This window comes from Molossus molossus, unplaced genomic scaffold, assembly GCF_014108415.1.
Source record: "Molossus molossus isolate mMolMol1 unplaced genomic scaffold, mMolMol1.p scaffold_m16_p_6, whole genome shotgun sequence".
NCBI lineage: Eukaryota > Metazoa > Chordata > Mammalia > Chiroptera > Molossidae > Molossus > Molossus molossus.
The window spans coordinates 36,157,896-36,177,205 of NW_023425399.1; the positions used below are offsets into that span (position 1 = coordinate 36,157,896).

General features: G+C 41.1%; 1 protein-coding gene across 1 annotated transcript in view; it reads left to right on the forward strand.

Moving 5' to 3' along the window:
- SPTLC3 (serine palmitoyltransferase long chain base subunit 3) overlaps positions 1–19,310 on the forward strand; it is a 135,419-nt gene that overhangs the window by 96,505 nt on the left and 19,604 nt on the right. The window contains exons 8-9 of the mRNA XM_036245291.1: positions 120–339; positions 8,225–8,351. Of these exons, the coding sequence (XP_036101184.1) occupies positions 120–339; positions 8,225–8,351 (347 nt within the window). The remainder of the gene's footprint in view (positions 1–119; positions 340–8,224; positions 8,352–19,310) is intronic.

The window sequence follows — 19,310 nt, forward strand, 5'->3', positions numbered from 1 at the left end:
AGTCCCTGTCATCCCTGCCTGGCATTAGGCCAGGCTGTCTGAGAAATACGGAGAGGGAGACCGGTGCAGTTTTCCGCGAGGGTACACACCAGTGATGAGCACTTCCCTTTATGCCCTAGCATGGAAGGTTCCATTGTGAATCTGCCCCAGATCGTGGCTCTGAAGAAGAAATACAAGGCTTACCTCTACATGGATGAAGCTCACAGTATTGGGTCTGTGGGCCCAACTGGCCGGGGTGTAGTGGAATTCTTTGGAATGGACCCTCAAGATGTCGATGTGCTTATGGGCACATTCACCAAAAGCTTTGGAGCCTCAGGAGGTTACATAGCTGGAAAGAAGGTAAGAGAAGGACTCCTCGTGTCTATTTAACCCTTGAATGATCTGGGGATGAAGTCTGAAGGGCTTCTCTGGGTTCCATGAGAGCTTCAGTTCGGTTCGCCACACCTTAGTTCTCACTGCAGCCCCATGACAGGGGTTTACAGCTGAGGAGCACTCAGAATGTCAAGGAGTTCACCCCCTGAGAGTGCAGAGGAACATGTGGTGAGCAATCATACTGGAATAAAATGGCAACACTAGCAATGACACAGGCCAAGACAGTGCAAAGGAGAGGGATGATTAACTCAACAGGGCAGCATGGAAGTAGTCTTAGGACGATTGTCAGCTTTTTGGACAAATGATGTGTACCAAACCACAGAAATGATAAGGGGCTGCTACAAAATCGCAAGTTGTGTGGTCTTCAGGGCATGAAAATACAAAGCAACAGTGGGCAAAATTCAGATACTAAAGGAGGAGAACCCTGGGCTGCAATGTGGGCTTTTAGCAGTGTAATCAAAATAGTAGAAGCAAGATTAGAAACATCCATTTAAGTAATTTTTCTCTGCAAAAGAGTGATCTCTCACAACTTTGGATAAGTCATGGATCAAATCTTGTCATCCATCATTATCTACATGCCTTAAAAATTCTGATCTGATGAGATTAGACTTAAGTGAGTGTTGCTCTGGTCACTCTAGTGCCAGTATCACCACAGGGGTTGCCAACATAAACCGATAAATGTTTGAAAGAAATTTAAAAGAAGAGGGAAGCAGAGAAAGAAAAGAAAACATTCAAACCTACATTTAAAGGATAAGGAGACTGTTGCATGCTTCATTACATGACAGTTTTATTCATATCCTGATAGCTATCTCATACAGGCCTATACTTATCCCCAAGAGTTTGCATGACAAGGGTGTTGGCTCTGCCTAGGAGGGCACAGCAGCCCAAAACCAGTGTGTACAGGTGGCAGAAACAGCTTCCCTAAAATTCCTGGTTCCTTACTCATTGTGACCAACAGGAACAAGAGTTCAGACTCCTGGTAAACCAGTTAGACAAACCAGGGAGATCAGCTGAAAACAATATGGTCATTGAAAGCCTGTGATTTAAAACAACACATTTCGTTGTGGCCACTTGTCTGCCAAAAGTTGCACAAATGCCTCAAATGTTAGAGTTTTCAGTGGTCTTTACCCTTCAATAAGCACTACTTTTTCCCCAAGCTCAAAGCATTGTTTTTCATCCTGTGGGAATCAGCTGGGTAATGCTGAAAACCTAGGGAATGCCCAGGAGCCTACCAAATTCAGCTAAATCTGGTGAAAGGTTAAATGTTCCCTTCCTCAACTGCCGAGGCAGTGGGATCAGAGGGTCTCAGAGGCAGGAGCTCCCTTCTCCAGGCTACAGTGTTTTGTGAGCTTGTGGTTTTGTGATTACTTTAGCAGCAGTTCGGAGCAACAAAAATTTTAACCAAGCGTAACTCTTTTTCCTGAACCAAAGGCACCTGAATAAACTGAAGCAAGCGGTTTCTTGAAATATTGTCAAATTTGGTAGCTGTCAAATCCCCCCCCCCTTAGAGTTCCTTCATTTGAGCCTTTGTCCCTTAGACAAAGGTCTGGATTACCCTAAAATAAGGATCCGCTCACAGTTTTCTCTCACACTCTCAATCCTGAAGTCAGTAAACTAGTGTAAAGGTGTATTTGTCCTTGTCTATGTAATTTCTGTTCATTCGGAGTACATACTGAGCAATTGTGAAAATTACTATTATTAGCATTAATCAGGATGCAGAAAATGTATGCAGATCTATTCATTTTCTTGTTCTTTAAAATACTCATTCCGTGCATACTTGGATCCAAAGGCCTACATCATTCCTCTTCCTCCAACTCTCCCACCTCCTCTACCTCTTTCTTCATCTCCCTCAGCCTGCCCTGCAGGTTCTGAATTTTCCACTAGATGGCAGCAGAAATTAGGGAGTGTTTGGCGGAGATCCACTAGTCTATTCAGAAACCTTCTGCCTTGAAACAGCAAGATGTAAAATCTAGAAAACATAGAGCAGTTTTCAAGACCTGGAGAAGGTGTCTGTATGTGTCATTCCTGATGATTTAAAAATCAGTCAGATACACACCTGTCTGGAACAGTTTTGGTGAGACTGTGATAAACCCAGATAAACTGTGGTTTCCTTCCAGACAAATAAGCCTGAGTTAATGAAACTTTTGTATCTGTTTTTCTGTACTTTCATTTTTTAAAAATTATGTTAATTTTAAGTTAGGTATAGTTTCAATTTAGATCAAGTTTTTATTCCCTTGGAATTTTAATAACTTTGTGAAGAATTTTCACTTGATGTTTGTTTTAAACTAAGCTTTGTAACTGACAGGACATAGGGTTGGGCAGTAAGTAATGCTTTTGCTTGGGGGGAAAAAATCCTGCTATTGATCTACTTAGATAATTAGAGTAAAGTGTTCAGAGTTTCATCATATAAATTTTCCTGGACACTTTTCAGTATATGTTTCATTTTGATGGGTACTACAAAATATCCAGGATTCTAAACCAATGGGAACAAAAGCAACAAAATTAACAAAAATGTTAACATACACATACAAGGACTTCACATTTTTCTAAAACCCAAATAATTTCAATTTCACTATGCTCATAGGGTTCTTAGTAAATCTTGTGATTTGGAAATAATTGCTTGGGTCCAAAAATCCAGAAAAGGATGACTTGCTCCTACCTTTCTTTTTAAGTGTCAGTGTTAGGGTTAGTCATCAAGAGATACACATATTTCCACTAACAGTTACTAGGAGGCTCTAGAAATCTCCGTGGAGTTGTTCAAGGTGAACTATGCACCTTAGCACCCAGATGCACCACCATCATGTATGAAAAAATATTTGGAAACAAACAAAGGGAGAAAAAAAATGGTTTGGTGCTAAGATACTACCATTCTGTCACAAAGTATCCTACAAATTCATCTCTGCTCATGGGGGTTCACTGCCCTGACCTCAACCTTCTCTTCCCACCTCAGAGAAACTGCCAAAAAGTCTCTCAAAGGTCGGCAAGATTTTGCTCACTTTGAGTTTGGAGCTGCTATAGATGATCTGTGCACCACTCAACTTGGAGGATTCTGTCCTTTTAAGACTTTTGAGGTAAATTGTCAGGTAATTCTCTTCACCTGTTCAAGCTCCATGCCATGAATGACATATTTAAAGAACGCCTGAGAGGATGAGGCTAGGTTTCTTATTTTTATTTTTTTATTTTTATTGATCCAGTTGCTGAGGAGATGGATTGAAACTGCAAGCCCAGTTTTGGGGGTTCTTGTTTTTCTCAGGCATGAGCCTGAGTTTTCTTGCATGCCTGCTGCTAACCACTGTCTTCCACAGCCTCCACAGGCTGACCAGAGACTTGCAAATGAATGAAGCAAAGGTAGCCGTCATGATTGATAGGTTGCAAGGGAGGAATTATGGAGGAGGGAAGCGGGACAGAGCAGCCAAGTTTGGAGTGAGCATTACCCCAGAAGCCTGTGTGGCAGATGAAGGCAGGCTCCTTGCAGAAGCCAGCTCTGCCCGCGTACTCAGCCCTGGCTGTATTTAACAGCCCTTTGAAGTAAATGGGGGTCATGGAATGAACGCCAAGATGTTTACTCTAAGAGTCTCCTGTCTGATTTTCTCAGAAAAGCCACCCTTGTCCTTGATCTCCAGGCCTATGGGTAGAGAAAATAATCAGGGTTTTGAACGTACAAATGGACATGGAAACTTCGGTCTGAGAAGACCTCTAACCCACCCTGAAGGAAGACACAACCCAGACTCGCCTTGCGAAAGACCAAAGCCAACTCTTAATTCATGGCTCATGGCACCCAATGAGGGAATGTTAGAAGGGAATAAAAAAAAAAAAAAAAAAACAGAAAACAAGGCTTTCCTTGATGTTCTGCAGAAGTTACTCAAAGGACCCCACTTTCTAAACCTCATAAGCAAATTAGCCCCCATCCATACACTCAGACTCTGATTGAAAGTGGATTCAGCCTAGAAGAAATAAGATTATGGGTAAGATAGTCTTGATGTTAAAAGGAAGTGATATTGCACTGACGAAGCATTTATTAGCAATGAGAATACACGTGACCATGGATTTACAAAATTTCTCGGTTTCTGAAGGAAAATTGGGGGTTGGGGACATTGAGAAGAGCCTTGTAGGATTAAAAGGCAGCTTTGTTTTGTTTATTTTTCTGATCATTTTTTTAGCAATGCCCCAAGGCTAGGAGAGTGTTGCTACATTCGCCCCCCCACCAAGAATGCAGCTTGGTCTTCCCCTATGCACTTCTGGAATCCTAGCCATCCTTTCTCAGTCCTTCAAATGCCCCTGCTCTCCATTAGACCATCAGTATTTACCAGACCTCTGCTAGGTACCCACCTATATGGATTTTGAGAAGCATTTAACTCTGTTCCCTGCTCTTAAGGAGATTTCAGTCTCTTTGGAAAAATAAGATTAATAGACATGAAACATTCTATACTGATGCAACTCAATCTACTGTTTAGCACTATAAACACTTGAGCATATTAGGAATTCTCCCATCTTCCCCTAAAAGACAGAAACGATCTTTGTGGATTAGAGAAAAATAGAAGTGAAGGTGGTCTTTGTGCACTCCTGGTTCCCCCTCTTCTGGTATGGAGAGGTAATAGTGTGAGGTTAAGAGTGGGGACTCTAGCCCAGCCAGTGGATTGAGCATTGTCCTATGGACTGAGAGGTCCTGGTTAGATTCCCAGTCAGGGTACATGCCTGGGTTTGAGGCTCGTCCCCAGTAGGGGGCATGCAGGAGGCAGAAGATCGATGTTTCTCTCTCTCACATTGATGTTTCTCTCTCTCTCTCCCTTCCTCTCTGTCTAAAAAATCAATAAAGACATATTAAAAAAAAAGAAAAAAGAATAGGGACTCTAGAACCAGACTCTTTGGGCCCAGATCCTTGTTATTCAACCACTATTTGGTTGGATAATTCTCTGAGCCTTTCTGTGATTCAGCAATCCCATCCATAAAGTGGAGATAAAAATAGCACCTATGTTACAGAGTTATTGTGAAGTTAAAATGAGTTAACACATGTAAAGTTCTTAAAATAGAGCCTCAGGCAGCCATTGAGTTTCAGCTACGGATTTATCAGTGACTGTGTCCTTTATGTCATCTTTTCAGAGCCATGCAGTCTGTCATTAGGTCTGGATACTCCTTTCTTAAGGCTTCTTGGTTCCTTTCTTTTCACTCCAGTCCAGTAATGGAGGGAGTGCTGAGCTGGAAGTCTTTGGTCTGGATCCAGTGTGCTGTTACATAGCCTTAGAACATTGCCGTCTGGAGAATGAGAGGGCTGGAATGAAAGGACTCCAAGGAGTTCTCATAGTTTGGTCCCCTCTCTCCACCTCATGCTCCCAGTTCTAAGAATGTCTGGATTGGCAATCCACGAATAATTGCCAACACCATCAGGTATTCACAATGTACCCGATACTATTCTAAGTAGCATATGTGTATTAACTTGTTTAATCCTCATAATGAAGCTGAGGTAAATATAACCATTATCTCATTTTTTCAGAGAAGAAAACTAAGGCACAAGGAGGTTTAGTAATTTGCCCATGGTCAAACATCAGTAAGTGGCAGAGCTAGGGTTTGATCCCAAGCAATCATTTTCCAGATCCTGTGCTGTAACTCCAAGGTCATATCTCCCCTCAAGGAGACAACCCCTCATCAGCTTCATTGGAAGCACTAACTTCTCTATCTACTCCAAGTTGACTCTTCCATTGTTTCTAATTAAAATGCCATATTTATTACTACTTTTAGCACATGTCTATGCCTTTCTCCTCTTCTGCATTTATCCAAATCTACCCATCCTTCAAGGCTGACCAGCTCCCTGAAACAGGTCCTTCCTTACTCAGGTTCATAGCAACCCCCGTCATCCTGTCTCCTGTACTTTCCCATGTCTCTTAGATGGCTTTCTCAGCATCCTGCTGGGAAGCACCGGCTCTCAATAGAGAAAGAAAACCCCTACTGCTGCTCAGAGAGGAGCACTGAACATAGAGCTGTGAAGGAGAGCTCAGCTGTAGCTACTCTGGAAAATGGCTGCATCTCTCTCTTTGAGCCCCGTCCCCACCCCCACCATCCTCCAAAGTGAACTTCACAAATGTCATGTGGCCAGTGCCTTAGATCAGGCCATCAACATGCACATACTCTTCAAATATGGTGAAAACCCACCCAGCTGGTTGTACAAGATTCACTAAACAAAAGAACAGACAGAAATTGGATTTTAATTTTAAGAGAAGTAAATAATAGACTAGTTTTTCTATTATTGGACTTCTCTTCTTGGACTCCACATCCAGAACATAGCCCAGAGCAAGAAGGTGAGGAGAAGGAATAGGGAGAGAAAAGAGACAAATAAAATTTTAAAAGGAAAGAGGGAGAAAACAGAAATGGGGAGAAAAAATTAAATGGGGATTTGAAATTAAAAGAAAGAGGGAGGGAATCAGAGTAGAAAGGAGGAAGGAAAGGAGAAAAACAAAAAGTGAAAAGAAAAAGAGTGTGGAATGAAGGACCAGAGGGAGAAAGAACTTCAGGGAAGAAGAATGCACTGAAGATAGGATTTAGAATGAAGAACATATTGAAGGAGGCAGGAAGGACAGAAAGAACTACTGGTTCCTCCCTCCCCCTACACACACATACATGGGCCACTTAGAGGCATCACGTCACCAGCCTGCTGTGAGGCAGGTCGCTCACTTTACTGAAGAAGATGAGCAATGATTGTTTAAAATGCTGGTGAACAATCATGCCACCCAGACTCCAGGAGAGATCAAAAAGTGAAAGATGGGGCAGAGTCTCAGGATCAGAGGTGGAAATGGATGTGGCCAATAAAGGGAAGGTTAGGAAGAGAAGGGCCTGCCTAAGGCAGAGCTTCCCCCAGTTCACCTGGAAAAATTGGAGAATACTTCCTCTACAGACCCCACTGATAATACAGTGAGCCGTCATTAGCCCATTGGCTTTTCTGAAGATTACCCTGAAGGTCCCAGGCAATGAGCCAGCACAGGTGAGCAGCAGAGAGATGGTCTTCCCAGCTGGAGGTGAGCGCCTCCAGATGCTAGCTCTAAGGCCCTCCTGACTGTGACATTAGGTCATTGGAGCATCTTCACACTCTTAGCAAGCTTATCTGGGACCTTATATTTGACCTCAGGAGTCAGGCATGCAGGTGGAGAATCATCCCTCCCACTGACGACTCATTCTGTAGTGGGTCAGCACTCCAAATAGTGTTGCATAAAAATTGTAAGGCATAACTAGAGTTTATCTGGTTTTAACCTACACTCTGGTTTAATTACCTACCTCTCCCTTTTGCTATTTCATTCCCCCACCCAAGTATCTTTTGCTCTATCTTTATTCTTTATCTCTATTCTTCAAGACTTAATCAATTTCACTTTGTCTCTGGAACCTCCCCTGCCTACTCTGACTAGCAATAAATACCCCCTCTCTATCCTCTGCAGTCTGTAGCTCTGTTGCATATACTAGTTTGTATATCTTGTTACTTTTTCTATCATTACTTTTCCATACGCACAATTAAACGTAATATGCTCAGTGGCAAGATCATACCCTGTATTCTTTGGACATTCCTGAATACTAAGTCAGTGCTGATAAATACTAAGTACTCAACAAATGTTGGGAAATCATTTTTTCTTTTACACATCTGCTTTGGCCTTTCAGACCTCAATTCTAAATTTTCAGCCCTTATTGTATACTTTCTAAGTTTTTGAGGGAAAAATTAAGAGGGATAGAAAAAAAGTTTGGTAATGCCCATTAAAAATTGGACCACATTCAAGAATCAAATGTCTTATGCTATGATGAATGGGGTTGGCACAAGATATGATTTTCACCACCAACACTTGTCTTCTTTTTGGATTTCCCTCCTTTATTAAAGGACCTTGTGGATTACTTACGGGTTCACTCCCATAGTGCTGTTTATGCTACATCCATGAGTCCCCCGATAGCAGAGCAAATCATCAGATCAATGAAATTCATCATGGGACTGGATGGGACCACACAAGGTAAGAGGGCCTGCAGTAAGCACAGTTGTCATGACACCTGTTCCTAGACTTTCCTTGTGTCCTTTTGCCCCATCTATCTTCCTCTTCTGAAATGTACTTTGATGTAGTGGAAACCAATTTGCAAATCAAGCCAAGTGTCTGTAAGTAGCACCTGATACACATGGTATATAAATGTACTAGAAATGCTGTCAGCAAAATAACAACAACAACAATAATAATAATAATGCTTCTTTTAAAGCAAAGAAAACCTTCTAATTTACTTCTTAATGTGATCAGTAAACTTGAATAATTTTGTGTAATTAGTTGTGTTAAAATGAAGCAAACAATGGTGTATATTTGCCTCTGCTTTCTCAGGGCTGTAAGTCAATTTAATATTCTTTTTCTTCAGTTGTTCCATCCATCTTTATCTCTCTTTTTTTCTCTCTCTCTCTCCCTTTCTTTCTTTCATGGGAAAGGAAGCCCACCATTGGACATTTGAGAATATATGGACAAAACAACACATGATGATAACTTTCCAGCCATTTCTTTGACACTGGGTCACCACAGCCAAACTGTGCTACTTTTCTCAACCCAGATGAGCTTATTATTCTTTTTGAAATATTGCTTATCAAACCCTCTTGCGATCTCCTTCTATCTCCTCTCAGATATAGGTTATAGAGCTTCTACTGCATATCAAAGTGAAGATAACAGTGGGTAATAAGGCAGTTCTTGCTGCCAGGCAATCTAGTGAGTGCACTTATGGAATAGCCAATTCTTCTGGCCCAGAAATGCCCACTGGGCCAAGCAATCCCACCACCCCTCCAGCTGATATGAAGTCCTATTATATAGTTCAATTTTACAAGCCTACTACTTCAGTGGAAGTCTGGAGAGATCCATCATCTTTCAATTTTATCAAAGCAGCAGAATAGCCACATACAAATTTTACCCAGAAGTCTACTATATAAAATAGATTAGAACAAGGTTGGTCTGTTATAATCTCCAAACTGATGGTCCCCAAGACCTTTCTACTGAACCCTAGTGATCTCCAGGTCACTAGTTTGAAAAACCCCAACATAGACCTTTTTCACAAAAGCAGAAAAATGGCTCTTGGTGATTTTGTTCCTCCTCCATGTAAAATGCAGTTACTGGTTGACCTTTAAGGTCTCTTCCATCCTTGTCTTTTGGGTTTAGGATTTTGTGTTTTACTGAGCAGTCTGTGAGAAAAGGAAATGAAAGTTCAATCTAGTGAAGTTGCATGGTTACAGGCATAGACTGGAAGCAGTTCTTTGGCTTTGACACCTAGCATATTATGTATTGGCTGTGTGGCCTGAGGCAAGTGAATTAATTTATCTATTTAATCCCAAGCAAGTTACTTCTCTGTGCTTCAGTTCCTCCACCTATGAAATAAGGGAAATATTATTGATGAGTTAAGTTTGGTTTTTTTTTTGAGACGTAACATACTTTAAATTATATATGAAAAAAATTACAGAGTAAGCATTATATGATTGCTTGGTATGTTATTTGCTGTTATTCCTGAGGAGTTCAAGAAAGTATTTGGACCATGTCCCAAGGCTTCTATAAAAAAGATTCTTATGATGGAAGTGAGGTAAGACTACATGCACTCCAAGGTCCTGAATTAGTCAGGAAGAATTAAGTTATTCCAATATAAAATTATTTGTTTATCACCTTTAAATTCTTAATGGCTTAACAAAACCAAGGTTTATTTCTTGTTTGCCAAATCAGACAACTCTCTGCACAGTTTGCCTCCATGGGGGCAGTGACAGATGCTGCTGCTAGCTTGAGGCTTGGTCGTCTGAGCACAAGGTCTCCATGGTCACATGGTAGAGAGACAGAGAGCATCACCCTGGAAAAGATACTTATCACCTTGGTTACAGTCCATTGGCCAAAACTAGTCACATGGCGACACCCAAATTTGGGGAGCGTAGTAAATTAAGGGATATGGATATGATAAGGATTAAGCAGCTACCTTGCAACCTTTTAATAGTGAAGCTAGAAACAAAGCTATTTTCATTCCCACATGAGCGTCACCTTGTGTAAAAAACTGGCCAATATTGCTGGCTTTTCATGACGCCATTTAATGATGAACTTCACACATTTCTTGATGGGAAACAAGTATTTGAAATTTAAGCTAAAGACCAAGTTAAATGAATTGTTTTAAAATGAACAGAATTATTCTTTGGTCTTATTTTAGAGATGCTTAACTAGAAAAAAAAGTTATTCTGAATATTAGCATATTTCTTAAGCCCTTTCATGTATATATTGTCAGAATCAAATGATTTGCATGTACCCAGCTTGACAATCATTTTCTTCTTTCCTCTGGATTGCTTTACCACTTCACCCCAGACAGAACGCATTCTGTGTATCTGATTCCAGTTGAAAATCTGCAGAAAAGATGCATTCAAGATATAACAATTTTTCCTTTGATTGTTGTCTATCATCAATTTCTATTCCTCTGAGGTGAGAGATACTTCCCTGGTTTTCTCTCTTAGCCTTAAAATTAAAGAATGATTTGGTTTTTATTTTTAACCTCCCAGTTAAATTTTCTCACCTCACTTCTCTCACAAGAGAGAAAAGAGATAAGTAAATATAGAGAAGACTATGTGGACAGCCTATTTTCTTAGAGCCAATATAGGAGAACCAGGGAGAAGGAGAGGACAGTTTCTTTTCAAAGGAATGAACAAAGGAAAGCAACAGGAAAGAAAATGACACAATCATCAGCCAAGTTTCAGGTGGTTCTGCCTGCCACATCGTTTGAAAAATTCAAAGGCATACATCGAATGATTATGCTAGGCTCATTTATGACAATGCCTGCTTTAAATAAAATGAGCAGGACAGGTTGGGAATATTGCATTAACTCACCCCTTTCTGCTAGACAGACTCTCAGGGTAAACTTGCCCAGTGCTCAAAGGGAAGCACTATGTCATGCCGGATCTGAGAAAAGGGCCAGGCTCCAAGCCTTCATCCTCGGCACACTCCACTACTGCTATGATTGGAGGCGTTCAAGGTTCTGTTTCGGGTGGAGTTTGGGGTTGGCCAGATCTCTTCCTTGATGAATGTCTTCACTTTAATCTGCAATGCAAAGCCATGCGCTTCAAAGAAAGGCAAGTTACAGGAATAAGGTCAGTATTCCTTTGAAGCCAAGGTTCAAAGATGAAATAGAAGTCCCAGTGAAATGACAGTGTTTATGCACAAGCAGCCACCTTCCCTCTGCAGCCAGGCTGCTCCTGGAGTTAACGCACTCAGGCGGAGGCTGCAGGCCGGCCGCGTGCATTCCACATGCACTGAAGCCCGTTTAATCTCCTGGCCTATTGCTCTTTGCAGCACAATGAGCCCAAAGTGAAGGTTTGGTTTCTCCATCCTAATGGATGTTGGGTGGTCCACCAGCCAAACAAATGCTGTAAGCCCCTTAAGGGCTAGAAATGTGTCTTGAATCAATTTGGTGTTCCTCTGAGTGTCAAAGCCAGTGCTCAGCTTAATAAATATGTCATGACTCAACTTCCATCTCGCCAGTTTACTCAATTTCAGTGTCTGTATTTATGCTAAACAAGATTAAGGGGACGTTAATCTATAGGACTGGGAGCCCAGAATCAGTCCCTTACAAGTTGTGGCCACTGAGGGGACCCCTCAGTGATGGGGAACCTTCAGTGATTGACATCACTTTTAAAGAGACTGAGAAAGATTGCAACTCAGTCACTTTCTTCATGTAGAGTGACAGACATGCCACAAGCAGCCACAGAAAGATGAGCCCCAGCCCATACCAATGACTACCTTAAAGCAAGCATTGACCATAGTTCTCCTATTGTTTATCTAATCTTTGATGCATATTTTTCAATCAGTCAACATTTTTTCTGAGCTCCAGTCTGGGCCCTGCCTCCCTATCCTCTCTTTCTCCAGCTCTGGACACCCTCTCACTTCTCAGAGACAGTGGAGGTTGTTTCACAAGGAAGATTAAGGGTATGTGTTCTGCAGCCAGACTGCTCAGGGCCCAGTCCCCTGCCCAACATTTGCTCCATGTTTGGCAAGGTGCTTACCCTCTTTAGTTTCAGTTTCTTCATTATAAATTGGGGTTGTCAGGAGGATTCAATGATGTAATACAGATAAAGAACTTAGCATGATTCTTGATACACAGTAAACACTCAATAAAAGTTAACAGTTACACGCCCTGGCCGGTTTGGCTCAGCGGTTGGAGCATCGGCCTGCGGTAGAGAGAAACCCGGGTTTGGTTCCCGCTAAGGGCACGTACCTCGGTTGCAGTTTGTCCCCGACCCTGGTTGGTTGTGCAGGTGGCAGCCACTCGATGTGTCCCTTCACATCGATGTTTCTCTCTCTCTCTCTTCCTCTCTCTCCCTCCTGCTCTATCTGAAGAAAATATGGAAAAATGTCCTCCAGTGAGGATAAAAAAAAAAAAAAAAGTTAACAGTTACTGTTAAACTCATCTGATTTTTTTCCCTTCTCTAAATTTTCCAATAGTTTTACCCATTCTCAAATTCTGCCTTTCTCTCAGACCTTATAGACCCGCTTCATAGCACATCCTGCAGAACATCTTTGACACACATACACAATCTGGTCACTTCTCACATACCCACCCCTCCTTCTAGCAGCTCTCACCAGGATTGTGTGAGTAGCTCCCTGAATAGTCTCCCTACTTCTGCTCTTGCTTTTTTATGACTTGTTCTCCATGTAGAGGCCAAGATTATATTCTTTAAAAATGTAACTCAGACCACATCACCCCTCCACTCAAAACTTTTTATTGCTTTATCATCTTAGTCCAGACTGTGGCCTTCAAGGCTTCTCATGATATGGTCTGTTTCCCGTCTTTCCCGTCTTGGTCCATTCCAAGCAGCTGGCATCTTTGCTTTTCCTAGAATGCAGGGAACTCCTCCCGCAGAAGGGCCTTTGCTTTTGCTGTCCTCTCTAGAACAGCATTTCTGACCAATATCCGCATGACCCACACCCTTACTTTCCTCACATCTTTGCTCAAAATCAGCCTCATCCTAATTGTATACCCTCCCCGTTCCTCTAGTTCTCACCTTGCTTTAGTCTTTGTAGCATTTACGAGTGCCTGACTCGTAATATATATATATATATTAAGTATATGTATGTCTTGGTCTAAATTTACTTGTTTTCTGTTTTACCTCACTAGGATGTAAACTTCAGGAGAAAAAGCATTTTGTCTATTTTATTCATTACTCTGAGAACAATACCTGGCAATTTCAGGCACATAACAAATATTTGTTGAAAGCTAGAATCCTCCTGTATTTTCCTCTTACCTCAGCACATAATCTACCCTTATCTCCCTCACATCCTGTGCTTCTTGAATCTCTCCCTTTCCACCTTCTGATAGCTCCGAGACCTTGTCTCAACCATGAACATATTCATTTCCTTCAACCTAAAGAAGCTTCCCTTACCCCTTCTCCCTCTTCAACCAGCCAGAGTCGCAGCCCTTTCATTGCTGGATGCACATCCTCTTGAAAATATGGCTTATTCTGCCCTCTTTTCCTCTTCCTCCCCACTCAGTGTTCAGCACCTTCAGCCTGTCTTCTGCCCATTTCAAGGTCTGCTCCCTCAAAGGTCATCCTTGCTCACCTACCCATCTGGCCCTTCTCCAGCCAGATTTGACCAACCTCTCTGCCTTATTCTATTTTAAAACAGTCTTCCCTTAGTTGCAGTGATACTCTTCTTTTTAAAATTTTCTGACAGTTCTTTGTCTTTTTTTCTGGTAGGCCTCTTCCCTGTCTGCATTTGCCAGAGTTTCCTCTTCTGTTTTCTTTATATTTGCCTCTGCATATATATGCACCCGTTTCCTTTCCTTTATGAAAACATGGTTCTCGAACTTGAGTATACATCAGAGTCATCTGGAGGGATGGTGAAAAGAGATTGCTGACCCTGCCCCCAGAGCCTCTGATTCAGAATGTCTCGTTGCAACTCTGATAAGTTCCCAAGTGATGTTGATGCTGCTGGTGGAGGAACCACCCTTTGAGAACCACTGCTGTATAACAACCTCAAAATCAATCATCCTCTCAACCCCATCAGACACCAAAGGATTGTGTGCTTCTTAAGGATAGAAACCATCATCATATCACCAGTGATCAGAGCAGTGCTTGACACATAGTAGGCCTCCACTACATATTTTCAAGTTGAATTAAGAAGAAATGTTCTAAGCCCCAATTGTGCATTGCCACAATTCAGATTCTAATAAAATATCTGTTAGGGCCATCTCTTCATGAAAAGACCCCAACAGAATCTCTAAACACTTAATATTGGCCATCTCAGCAACTGAACTTGCTCATCAAGACCAGCCTTTCCCTTGGAATGCTAGCCTATACCCATGTCTAGTTTTACTCATAATATTTATATGCTAATTATAATGTCACAGATGTCAGAAAAGTTTGCCAATGGGTTTCCAGTCATCTGAAGTGATGGGACTACCTGATGGAAGAGAGAAAATGACCACAAACCACCGTAGAGCAGCGGTTCTCAAAGTGTGGTCTCTGGACCAGCAGCAGCAGTATTACATGAAAGCTTATGAGAAGTACGACAAGCATGCCTAAACCCGAAGCTCCAAGGGGAGGTCAGAAATCTGTGTTCACCATCCCTGCCGGCGATCCTGATACAGGCTATAGTTTTAGAAGGTGTATTTCCATGTAAAGGAAAGGAAACAGGGGAGGGCACTGTGCAGCAGGGAAGTAGAGAGAACAGAGGATGACGTTCTGGCAAATGCAGACAGGGGTGGATGACCTAGCAGAATAGGAGAAGAAAGAACAGACAAAAGTAAGGGAAAACCAGAAAAAAAGAAAAATACATTTTAATCTACTTCTTTAAACCCCTCTGACTCCTCAGCCCTGTTCACTCAGTTATTGCAAGCATCTCCCCTGTCCCTCCCCAGTGCCTGTGAACACTGATTCAGGAATAGCCAAGAGCTCGATGCCCTCTTGAAGTATATGAGCCTGGCAACAGGCTCCCCCTAAACCTGCGCCTTCATACAACTTTTGAAGGATGCAAAGTCATTAAGAGTTTATGTTCACAACAGAAATTATATAATTTGATTTGATAGTAGGCATCTGGCAGAGATACAACCGTTTCTCTAATAACTCATGTCTCTTGGTATGGACAGAGTACTATCCATATAATTAAATTCTTCATCTCTTCAGTGCATTTCAATAGGTGCAATTCAACACGTACAGCTGGTGAGAAAGGAAATCCCCGATGGGCAACGCTGTTAAAATTATGACAGATTAAGTTTAAGTTAAATTATGATAAATGCATAACTTAGAAAGAATGGCTTTTCTTACAATTATGTGTGGTCTGCTTAACTTTCCACTATAATTATCACTCTCCTGTTGGCTACTCATTTTCCTGCTGTGATGGTTACAATTTTCATAACACAGTGTTGAAATGATATTGACACTTTTCTGAGAAAAGACAGTCTGCTCACCTGATGCCCCTATGGAATATTAGGTACTGAGATTCTTGTCACACTTTCAAATTCACATTCCTCAATCATCTTAGATATTACCAATCAAACTTGGATATATCTACGTAATTACCTCAATTCCCCACTTTGAATCTGAAGCAAAAGCTTACTAAGCCTTTCAGAGTATGGAAACCCAGCTTTTGGTGAACTTCAGAAAGAAGGTCAATAAGAGAAGAATAAGGAGACTAAGCCTGACAATTAGAACCAAGTAGCTCCAGCATAAGCCAGCACAAGTGATTCTTCCGCAAGCCAAGCTTCCTTTGCCCGTTAGAAAATTTAAAATGTGATCGGCCCAGCATGAGGAGGAAGTGTTAAATAGACACATGCCCCGACAGTGGGCCTCCTAATACTAAACCTTTCTGGGGTTTTGTTCTGGCTTCATTTGGGAATTATTCAAAACATTCCATCTGTGAAAAAGTTGTTACCTTGGCCCTAGAACTGTTTGCATATCACATGCTGCCTTTGGCAGGACTCAGGAAAGAAGGCTCTCAGTTAATGCGATTATTCCTTTTCCTCTGAGAATCTGGCTCTGGGAAGAAGACTCTCCATTCCTGATCTTGGGAAGGGATGACCTTTAAATCCACATTTGGTTATATTATGGTTTCACTATTTTACAGTGACATTGTTTATCCTAAAATTAAAACTGAATATTCTGTCCCTTCCTTACAAAATCCCTGGTTCTATTAACTGAGAACATCTAAGGGGCAAAAGTTGACTGTGGTCTCTATGTAGAAAGGAACAAGCAATGGAAAGGGAGGATGTGTTCTGTTAGTTGAAAAAGTTCAGATTCTGTAGAAAAACACAGATAAGTCAAAAGTTGTCACTAATAAAGTTTTTCTTAGCCCCATAAACAAAGAGATAATTTTTCTACAAAATAAAAAAAAATAAATAACTGGGGCCTTCTCTGATTTTCTGGCAGCTTGTCAACTTCCCTCATCTTTGACCCCTTGACCACCACACAGACCTTCCTTGCTCCTGACCCCAGACACAATGCCCTTATGCTTTCTGCTACTTGAGCTAATCTCTCAAAATGGGCCCAGACTGACACTTAGGGCCCAGATGATATATGGACTCAGAACAGCTTGGGTAGGGGTTTATACCGGAGTGATCCTCCTAGTTCCTGTCACCAACCCAGAGGGACCTCCCCTAACCACTCTTTCTAAAATATAACCCTCTCTGCTGGGTTACTCTATCTGCTCCCTTATTCTGAACCATTTTTTCTTCATAGCACGTATCACCACCTGAAATTATATACTTGTCTCATTGTGATTGTCCGTCTCCTTCAGGAGAATGCAAGGGCCACGAGGGCAAGGACACTGTCCTCAACTTTGAGCAGTATATGTCGGCAGAATAGATGACCTCTTTCCATGTAAACTTTGGCCATATCTCATCAATTACTCACCAGGCATTGGTAGTACCTCCGGGCTTGTGGTAGTTCCTCTATCTGGAAGGCTCTTACCTTTCCCTACAACCCACTACACCTATGCTTTATCTTCTGAGCCCCTGTTTAGCCTTGTAAGCCTTTTCTTAACAGCCTCAGTGAGGAAATAATCTTTCCCTTCTCAGTCTCACGCAATCTATTGCTTCTATAAAGTTAGTCATACACACCCCATTCCAATCCTTCAAATAGATAGTGATTAGTTAATTCATTGTGACTTAAAAATTAAATATATGAAAGAATGTATACTGAATGACCTGACTTGGTGTTTGAAGAAGATTTCCTGGACAAAGCTTAGGCTCTAATAATTATCTATAAACAGTTACAATCTCATTTCTTTAGAGGTTACATATAGAATTATTTTGTTTCAAATACTGAAGTTATAATCACTTCCTTTATGCATACATCTAAAGTTCCTTTTCTATTCTTTTGATAACTGATTCTTTTTCATTATAGATAGATGATAGATAGATAGGTAGATAGATAGATAGATAGATAGATAGATAGATAGATAGATAGATAGAAGCTTTGTCTAGATACCATCTAATATAGAGGTGAGTAAGCTGGATAATTCAAGCCAATGATGCCCACATAGCAAAAGCAGAAATGGATTTTTCCTTTACTTATTCAAACAGGTAGCTGAATCCCTCACTTAAGGTTTCCTATAGAGACGCTATCGAAAGCTCAAAGGTGCCTTTGGCATTGTTATACACAGTAATCAGCAAAGACTGAACACCAGCTAATCCTCTATGTCCACGTTGAAGTACATTTCTAAAGCAGAAGAGAGTAGGTTGATTCTTAAGTATGTAAAAATGTCCGTTTCCAATGAGTATGCTGGAGGCCTTGCTTTCCTCCTCTTTCCCGCCTTAATGATGATTTGCACTAAGCTTTTTTTTCAATCAAGAAACTTCATGTTTTTATGACATTACTTGGTAACAAATTATGAGAGGTTGAGAAACTAAAATTCCCACAGAAAATGTAGAGTTGCCTTTATACCATATCGCCCATGAAAAGTAGAGGGCATGAAGATTTTGAATCCTTGAAAAATTTACAGTATCTTTCTTTATAAGATCTGCATTAGTTAAAGTGAATCAGTAAAATAGTTGCTATAACAGACAAATCCCAACATATCAGTGGCTTAACACAATATAAATTTATTTTTTGCTCATACAAAGTCCAAAATAGATGTTCCTTTTCCAGGAACCCAGCCTCCTCCCCTCTTGTGGCTCCTCCAGCTTAAGCATATGGCTTCCAAGATTGCCACCAATGTGGTAAGGACCATAGAGGATCATGTGTGTGATGTTTTCAGGGGCCATGACTGGAAAGGCACATTTTATTTCTATCCACATTCTATTGGCCATAACTCAGTCACATGCCCTTGCCTAACCACAAAGGAGCCTGGGAAGTAAAGTCAACTGTCTGCCTTAGCCAAGAAAATGGGTTCAGTGAATAGCAAGCTCGTCTTTGCTTCAGTACTTAACCTCAGTCCAGCACATTCTTTCCCCAGACTTTCTGATGGGTATATACTGCAGGAAGACATTGTATATTTTAGTTTTCCAATCTTTCTCTATTGACTTAGTATATAAACTCTTCACCTGGAATGGAATAAAACTAGCTAAGGACAAAGTCCAAAGAACTGAAGAGGAATCTCTTTTTCTTTTACAGGGACTCTCAGGGCTTCTCGTCTGGCTTTTAATACAACTACTGCTGCTTCTTTTTCACAGGACCTAGTCCCAGGCCACAGCAGGGGTTGAGATCATTATCATTACTATGTTGCTAAATTCCCCAATACGATGTACTATTTGAAGGGAGAAAATGGACCCTGGTCATAACGCTTCCCCAGAAGAAATTCAAATAACATGAAATTAGAATAGCTCTGGAAGTCAGGCCAAAACAGGAGAGAATGTAGATTTTGGAAATAGTAACATACTCTCAGGCATTCTGGACATTTTTTGGAAGGACATTTTTTGGAATTTTCTGTAATGAGACAGAAAATTATAAATTGCATCATTATCAGAAAATCATAAATTGTACTTTAAAACATACA